The following is a 9,019-nucleotide window of genomic DNA, read 5'->3' on the forward strand; positions in this document are numbered from 1 at the left end:
ACCTACTTGACTCAGCGGTTAGAGTATCGCTTTCATACGGCGAGAGTCATTGGTTCAAATCCAATAGTAGGTAAAACCGACCGAAACCCCTGCTTTTGCCAGCATGACAGCAAGCACGGACTGGCAGCAAGGAGTCAATTGAATGATCAAAGCATCGGTTGCTTCCACCTGTGGCCTTCTTCGACCGCCTTGACACCTTAATATCAAGGAACCCCCCCTATTCCACAAGTAGGTGGAGACCTGGAGGGTCGGAAACCCAACGGGAAACCTTTCACCGCGCCACACGATTCTTTCGCGAAGCGCTCTTTCCACTCCTGCCCCCGCAAGCAAAGAGGTTTCAAGATAGCAGGCGACCAAAAAGCTCCGAGCAAATCTTCTAGAGAGCGTACCCTTAGTTTCTACTCTTTCTCTATTCTAAAACGCAAAATCAACAAAAGAAAAAGGAAGTGGACCTGACCTATTGAATCATGACTATATCCGCTATTCTGATATTCAAATTCGATAGAGATGAAATTGGAGCAGTTGATTTTATTTTGATTTCATTTTTTTGTTTTGATTTTGAGTGGGAGTTCCCAGCCAGCTCCCCGAAAACAACAAGAGAAAGTCCCGAAAGATGCTCATCAGAAAAACCTTGTTTTGTTGAAGGAAGAAGTCCGGAGAGCGAAGGAGCGAGTCCCGGGATTCAGGGAGTTCAGCCCAGGGCAAAAATAAACCAAATAGGTCCCGATAGACTGGGAAGGTAGTTGTTCCACTCCTCTTCTGTCGCTCTCATCTCTGCCTTTCATCCACATCGATACCCCCGATCTCTTTTCCCACGAGTTTGCCACAATAGCATTTAGTTCGATCGAGTTCTATCTATATCCATCAACAAATCACATAAAATGGAAAGAAGAGCGCTTTTGCCGGCTAATCGAGTGCTAATTTCGAAGGCTGACGGTTGATGGCTATTATGATGCCTAGCTAACTACTTTCTACATAGCACACGTTCAGGATAGGGGACTTTAGCAAGTACTGCTGTGATCTTTGCCCTTAGCCTAGCAGTAGGAGGATTCTCTATTGCCGCTTTCATGTGACCACGAATGGCTCTTGTTCTCAGACCGGGAATCCTATCTTCCTATATGGCGAAAATCCTTCTAACTCTTTTCAAGTCAAGAATGTGTAAACCGATGCCATAGCCTTACCACATCGCAATAGGAGCTGCTATTGAATCTGGTGAAGTAAGGGCTAGGCTGCATCTCCTTGGGCCTCGGTAACAGTTCTTCATTCTTCTTCTCTTAGTGCCCTCTTTCAGAATCTCTGTCCTATTTGTCACTTACCTTTTCCTTGTTTTCGTTGTTAGGAGTATACTAAAGGAAGCAAAATGCCCTTTCTATGAAGAAAGGGTACCATACCAATATGGAAATCAATTGTTTGAAAGATCTAGAGCGGAAGATCGACCTCTTTTTGAGAAGAAAGTATAGGGTTAGCCTCGCCCACTTTAAAGACTAGGTACCCGTAGACTAGTGTAGCCTACTCATTGTCAGAGCAAGCCTTCCCTATGCAATGGTGCTTTCTAGTTCGTATCTGTGGGGCGCCCTATCGCCCTAAATCTAAGCGATGGAAGCGTCACTCTCTGTGTTTCGCCGTCAGGCGTATTCCCGTTACCATTGAAACTGTGGTTAGCATTTCCTTCTTTGGGAGCCGGGTGTCGCACGGAGCTTCATTCTTTATTTAATAGCGCTAAGTAGCGCCTTCTCTTTTCTTACTCGAGGATTGCTTTGATTAGACTCCTTTGCATTGGGGAATACCTTTCGCCTTACTAGATCCGTTCTTGGAAAAACGGAGCATAAACCCAGCTCGGTTATTGACCCTTTTACGGACCAATATCCGACTCCCCCCACGAAGCACAATCTGAGAAATGGGGATTAGCGAGAACCATCCATTCGAAGTCCAATCCAATCCTTTGAAGTAACTAACCAGGCTAGAAGAGAAAAGGCCAGAATGATCTTAGTGAACTGTAAACCGTAGTTCAAGGAGGCTTTCTAAGTCCTATCCTAGTAGGGTCGAAAGCAAAGGCTTCAGAGACTCTCTTTCTAATAGATTCAAAAGTCAAGAAAAAGTCTGCATTTCTTTTTCCTACTGGATTTCAAATTCCAGTTCTGATTTTGACCTGAACTTCAGAGGCGATGGAGAAAATCAAAGTCTTGTTGACTCAAAACGTTGACTCAAAACGTTGAATGCTACCTTAAGGGAGAGAAGTTTCCCAAGGGCAGAGTTAAGGTGACATGAAATTGCTTAAGAGAAAGAGAGAAGGTAGGCTAGGTGGCTCACTTCCCGCCAGATAACGATGGGTAAGCAAACTTGTTTAAGATATCCATGGAAGCAAGACTGAGTAGCTCAATCTCTAAGTGTTAAATTGTCAGTTTCATCAACGAAAGTTGCCTGAGATCATATGGATCAACAATTCTCATTTCTTAGTTACAGAAAGCCCTTCTCAGTAAGCCAAGAGCCACTCATCTAAGCCAGCGGATTCGAATTCAGCTGTGCCGGTGCGCAAAGCAAGCACGCTTAGACTGCGATGTGCAATCATGAGTACAAATTGACACTCTGACCGCTGGCAGACGCTTATTTTGCCTGAAAGAAGGAAAAGAATCAGTCCCACAGCCTACTTTTACGTTTCCAATTTCCGGGGCAGAAGATCAAAGAAGGAAGAAGTTTCTCTTCTTTCCTTGATTCCTTCTCACCGAGAGATGCGGCATTAGTGGTTCCGATGCCATAAGTAGACTGCTTTCTGACTCGTGCAAAGGGTTTGAGCAAGATGGATAGGATTTATGACTTCCACTTACTATAGGAAGAAATGGCTGAAAGCCTATGCTAAGAGAGTCCTGTCTCGATCCTTTTTCTTTCTGATTTTGCTTTCCCTATTTGAAAAAAGGAGATCTGTGTCACTCTCACTATGCTTCACACATGAAATTCTACTGCTTTCAAGGGCTCGAATAGATTGATTTGAGAACTTGTTTCAGGGTTGCCCCGTGGGAGAACTTTCATAATCTCTTTCGCTCTCGGATCTAATTCTCTGCTTAGTGACTCGATCTCTCTTTCTTTTGAAGCTCGTGCAAAGCGGTAACTATCTGAAGGCCTCGCACCGGCGCTAGTTGAACCTTCTTCGGTCTCTTTCAGCGGCGGGCTTACCTTTTTTATTAGTATTGAATTCATGTCATTGTCGCTCATCATCCTTGTTAGAAAAGGAACAAGAAACTCTCTTTATGGGAGGGGAAGGTCATATTTAGGAAAAATTGACCAGAATTCCTCCACTACGGATGGACTGATCTGAAGAGCGGAGACTTGATTCGATATTTACAGTTGCGGGCTTCTATCGTGCTATTCTATTTCTATAGAGAGGTAGGCGACAAAGACAAGGGATCTCTCTCGCTATGGATAGTTGCTGTTTGCGAGAAGCGTCTGTTCCGCTTTATCCTTTCAATAATTATATTGAATAAAGACAAATTGATCCACTGGTATTTCGACGCTCGATCTCTACTCCTCGAAAGCTCACTCACAATCTATGGCTCACTTAGGGCTAGAAAGATAGGATTCTTCATACAAAGCCAACCGGGAACCTTCTTTCCAAACTCGCTCGACACACAAAAGAAAAGACGAAAGACGAGAATCGGCGCAAGGATCAAAACACTTAATAGACATAGAAGAGTAAAAGAAATGCTTCCTAGCCTACCGAAAACTCGGTTGAAGCTAGTTAGGTCCTCCGGTCAGTCAAGTGTTGACACCGGATTAGGTTTGACCTTCCTTCTCAATGTCCGGATGAACATGCATTCTTTTCTCTACAGTATGGTAGAGTATGGTAGACTTATAACCAATCCAATCGGAAACCTTAATTCGAGAGATCAAACTAGCAAGGATAATATCGTAAAGTCGGAGAGGAAGAAGAATGCCATCATAGAGGGATCAGCGTGTAAACTTGAAGGGCTAGGGAACTCCTTTAGCTCAATAATGAAAGTTAGGGTCGATCGGAGGAGGCCTTACCTCTTAGATGACCCAAGCAAGTCATTAAGCTATTGGATGGATCCTCCTAACTGTAGTTACTTAAGGTCGAGTAGTAGACGGGTGAGGCCCACAGTTCTAATAGGTTTTCACTTGAGCTTTCCGCAGCAAAGCAAGTCTACAAGCCACTGCAGTGAGGTTATAGGTCTGATTTCTTTCTCGTATTGAGATCTTAGAATGCTATACGCAGCCCCCCTGCAAGGTTACTTTAGATAGCGGTATTTTCTGTATAAGATTGGCATCCCCATTCGTTGGTTACTTAGTACTTAGGTCGTGAGTTCCGATCTTAGTAGCCTTTATTCCCATCCCGCGTAAGAACATAGGTTTTTTTCCCTCAGTTTCTGCTCTCCTTGCTTTAACTAAAGAACTACCTTTAACTTTAAGTAGGACTCTAAGAGCTCTACCTTAGAATGAGTTAGATTTCCTGCAAGAAGGAATGGCGGGACGCTAAAGAGATGGCTATGAGACTAGTGCAATCAGGTAATCGACCAAGTAATCCACATACATGATAAAAGAGCATTCCAGCCCTAGTGTACTTATCCACTGGCATTGAAGGAGAAGAATGACAAGGTCTGCTTCCACAGTAAGGATTGCCGCTTAGTCCAATCCAAGAGCAAACAAGGGACGCCTCATTAAGCAAGAACCCGAGCTAAGAGCGGGGCAGTTCAATTAAGGTATAGAGAAAGCTCCAAGCAGCTACCATTGATCAACCTTATTCAGGCACATCAATCAAAGATCTTGCTTACCGGATAACTTTCCTGGTGAAGGAGAGAAAGTTTGACAAGCTAAGAAAGTCTCGTTGAAAGCAGGAACTCAGACTGTGACGACTATTTTCACTAGTTTCAAAGGCTTGATTGACCCTTGGGATTGAATCTGGCTAGGGGGTGCCCTCGTAAAGACTAAAACCTCGTTACGCCGAAAATAGTAGAGGTGCGACAGCGCTTTGGTAGTGAGTGGAAACTTACTTTCTGTCTGGTTAGTAGGAATTTCTTGCCTGCTAAGGGATTAGTCCAAGTTAGACCGAGAAGTAAGAGTTTGTAATTGAAGTCGGGGGGGCTGAATAGAGAAATTCTCTTCCCACGTAGCGCTAAGAAGCAAGTTCCGACAGCCTATGATGAAATAGCACAAAACAAAAAAGGGCTACGCGAATAATAGTGTTAGTAGTTCGTGAGGCTAATTTTGAGCTAGATAGTGGATTGATGTTCACTGTAGCACTATCTGACCTTGAAGGTTAAGTTAGTGTACCATGAACTCCATCCCACATATTTTGGATGCTGTGGCATCAGTTATCTAGCTACATTCTATTACCGGTTGACACCATTTTGGAAAACTTTGATTCCGGTTACTGCTTGTTAAATTCCGTTAGGTTCTTTGTCAAATACTAACTGATTTGAATCCATATTCTTTGGGGGTCTAACTTTGGTTGTTCTTTCCTTCGAGCTAAGATAGACCCTATCAAAAACTAGTTCCAGAAGCATCTTCCATTCATCTCGACCTAGACTGATCTTTGTTCTGATGATGATAAACCATCATCAATTTGTATAGTATATATACCCCCCGAGCCCTCTTTTTGTACCATTTTATTCTTTCTAAAAGAGGGCCTGGAACTGGGCTCTCTTCACAGCCCCTAAAGGCGTTAGGAAGAGATTTAATCAGCCAGCGTAATAACTTCAATCGATAGAAAAATCTATCAAGACCAAAAACAAAGAATACCATCTCCCAGGGAGTCTTTTTATTTTGCATATCTTGACTTGAGAATTCTCCTCACGCTTTTCCATCACGATTTTCTCTTCGAGAACACTCGCCTCGTCGATTCTTCCCCTCGTTCCTTTTATCTTGGACATTGAGATGTTCATGCAAAGCATTCTTTTCTACCCTATGTAGGCGACACAAGCTACGGAGCTGTAGACTTAAGACCTAAGGATATTTCTTTGACGGGTGATCGGGTCTTAGAATCCTCAGGAAAGTGTAAGCACCTGTATACAATTTCGATTTTGCTTTCTATATATAGATATGGCTTTCTCTTGATGGAATATACCAAGCAAAATCTTCTTTTTAGAACCACAACTCAGTGAAGTAGGCGACAACTGCTATTAGGGTCTGTCTTAAGGCATTGGCTCTCTAAAAAAAGGATTTCCTATCGTTGCATGGGTTCCTTTTTGTATAAAACATATTGACTACAAATTGAACTAAAGAAAGAATGTTGACTGTTCGACAACGTGAAGACCGCAATCTCGACTTAGAATAATCAAACGCCCATCACGAGTCACATGGGCACCCCCACCAGGTAGAATAGTTGTGATATCCCCATCAAGATCTAACTCTAAGAGGATACTATTCATTTCTTCTTCACACTGCTGCTCGCTTTGGAGACTAAACAATGGAAATAATACGTAACAGTAACCCAAGTAACGATAATAAGAAAGACTAGGGTATAGCTGTTTAAATCCCCGGTCGAAATCATCCAACATCAAATTGTATAAGACCTTAGTGATTAACCCAGCGTGTGGGATCCCAACTTCCGTAATAGAACAATTAATTCCATTTTGGTCATTGGTATCTTTAAAAAGGATGAAACTAAGGATATTACGTAGCTATCACGCACCAAGGGTGCCAGCTTTCGTAAAATTCTTTTATGAGGAATAGTACCTTGTGAGGGTGCTAGATTCAAGATGAAAATAGTTAGTTTCTTCCCCACTCCACCTAATTTGGCAAAGAACTCACGGCGATCTCTGGGAAAACCACACGACTGCTCCTGAAAGATAGATGAACGCATAAAACAACTATTCAACATATGCGCCAGAGCGATTAAAAGGAGAGCGTCCCTTTCACCGGGACAAACAACCCATTTATGATCAGGGTCCCCTGGCTGACATAAAGTTTCAACATAAAAAGAAATCGCCTCGTCTTTGGGAATACTTAATAACTTAAGTGGGGACAATGCATACTTCTCTTCTGAGATAAGAATGATTATATCACATACGCTTAAAGGGGGCAACGAAAATAGATCACCAAGTTTAGCATAGACATATAATATTGACCGGGCAAGTTGCTGTGCGGAGCATGAATAAGGTGGATTTTTCCGTGGGTCCTCGCCATCTGAATCAATTCAGAACGAACAGTATCTCTATCTGGCTTTGTTATTATTACAGTGTTATCTGCACCCAGCCAATAAGTAGAGATATGGAGAGAGGGGACAGCTTTGTCGCGGACCTTTCTTTGCTTTCTTTTATGAACTCCACTGGTCGTCCATGGATTATAGGGGCTTTCCATTGTATATAAATACACTTTCGTATCCTACTCTGCAAATCCCATTTTCCTTAAGCATATAGAAACCTATGATTCCAATTTGCATATGCTGCTGCTTTGGTGAGTTTAGTGATCATGGCTGGCTCACCTGATCTATCAGCTGAGTAGTAAGCCTCCTTGGGATAATTATCAATATCTCTTCCAGATTAGGAGGGCGCCCTTTTTAAAGAGCCAGCCTGTCTTTCAATAGAAACTATTGGCAATTGCCTTAGTCATTCTCTTATATAGTGTAGTCCCCATAGCAATGGGCCTCGGTCTAGTGAGGTTTTGCTTTTTTGGGAATCATTGCTAGGAATAAGGATTGAATTGCACCTGGTTTGCTCCTGTTTGACTTCAATTACCATATGGAAATGGAGATCGTCCAACATTATGTTCCAGCACTGCCCCTGAATTAATCAACCAAGTAGAAGTTGAAGTTCAGTTGGAATCCATATAGTGACGTAGTTTTTTACTATGAAGAGCCCCCTATTGTTGATAGAGAGCTTACCGCCCCGCCCTTTATAGTCGCGACTGTTGTCATGGAAAAAGAGTTTGTTTTCTGTCAAAGAAGCATGCTTAACACAGCCTATAGCATAAATTCGAGCCGCGTCTAAACGAAATGTTGGGCAAGGGCCCGTACTCTCTCTTCTGTGGATACGCTATCCCTTCCGGCTATGGTATGGGGAAGGGGAGGTGAGATCTACTCATTGATTTTATATTAGATGAGCGGCCGTACTATGATCGTTCGGGAGACATGGGCCCACGCGCTACACACAAGAATGAATTGTTATGCGGTCGGTAAACTCTTTCCTTTCTGCGGGCAGCCTATCAAATCGGATCACGTATTTTGGAATATGTCGTTACATCATGTACATGTATTCGCTTTTCCATTTTTTTGGATGTTCCTGCTCGTGCCCGGATAGAGAATGGGCACGACTCCCCCTCTCCCCGTTCTACCGTCCAAACAGGCCGGCCGTTCTAAGTTCCGGGGTTGGGTCGGATAGGACCAGATCCAATCGGATCTGATCGTAGCTTCGAGTTCAGGTGCCGTACTGCGGCCGGACCGGAAAGGAGGGGGACAGCGAACCTCCTGCCAAGAGGCCAAGGTTGCTTGCTAACTCTCAGCCACTTGTTAGAAGGAAGTGCAGCTTGATTGTCGGGGGGAATCAACGGGAAGGAAAAAAGAAGGTAGATTATTCTATTTCCTCCTTTGGTAAGGATTGGCTTTTTGTTCAAGGGTATGTTAAAAACCATCGTCTTTTCTTTGTTTGTATCACCGAGACACCCGAAGGGCCGGCCATATGTACCTCGGGAGCCCCGGCCCATTCAAATCAAAATAGAACGAGCACCTACGACTAAGGGGAATGGAATGTCGACCACAGGGTGAGAGAATCTTATAATACGAGGGCTAGTGACTGGTCAAGTCATTAAACTTAGTCATTTTGATCAACATGGCTGCAAGTGGACTGGGTTTATGGGTTTAAACTGACTACGACCAAAGTCGTGGCTACTTCAACCAAAAAAAGGGCGACCCCCTATTCAAACCAAAAGAAGTACCTCACCTCACTTACGAAGAAGTTGTTGGAGCTGGGCTCCGAACTATGAGAGTTTGCTTTTTATCTTTCTCAGAGCGGTCTGATCAAATAGGGGATCAGACCACTCCTGGTGTTTTAACTAGTCATTAATGGTCGGC

General features: G+C 43.4%; 2 protein-coding genes and 1 non-coding gene across 3 annotated transcripts; 2 read left to right on the plus strand and 1 right to left on the minus strand.

Annotated features, from left to right (window-relative positions):
* trnM(CAT) lies at positions 1-73 on the plus strand. The gene has a single exon. It is a non-coding gene; the product is annotated as a tRNA-Met (tRNA).
* Positions 74-3,696: 3,623 nt separating this feature from the next.
* Positions 3,697-4,206, plus strand: orf169 (hypothetical protein). The gene has a single exon. The coding sequence runs from the start codon at positions 3,697-3,699 to the stop codon at positions 4,204-4,206; it is 510 nt and encodes a 169-aa protein (YP_009049751.1).
* Positions 4,207-8,304: 4,098 nt separating this feature from the next.
* On the minus strand, positions 8,305-8,652 carry orf115b (hypothetical protein). The gene has a single exon. The coding sequence runs from the start codon at positions 8,650-8,652 to the stop codon at positions 8,305-8,307; it is 348 nt and encodes a 115-aa protein (YP_009049752.1).
* Between the last annotated feature and the right edge of the window lie 367 nt (positions 8,653-9,019).

This window comes from Capsicum annuum, mitochondrion (assembly GCF_002878395.1).
Source record: "Capsicum annuum cultivar Jeju mitochondrion, complete genome".
In the NCBI taxonomy this organism is placed as follows: Eukaryota; Viridiplantae; Streptophyta; class Magnoliopsida; order Solanales; family Solanaceae; genus Capsicum; species Capsicum annuum.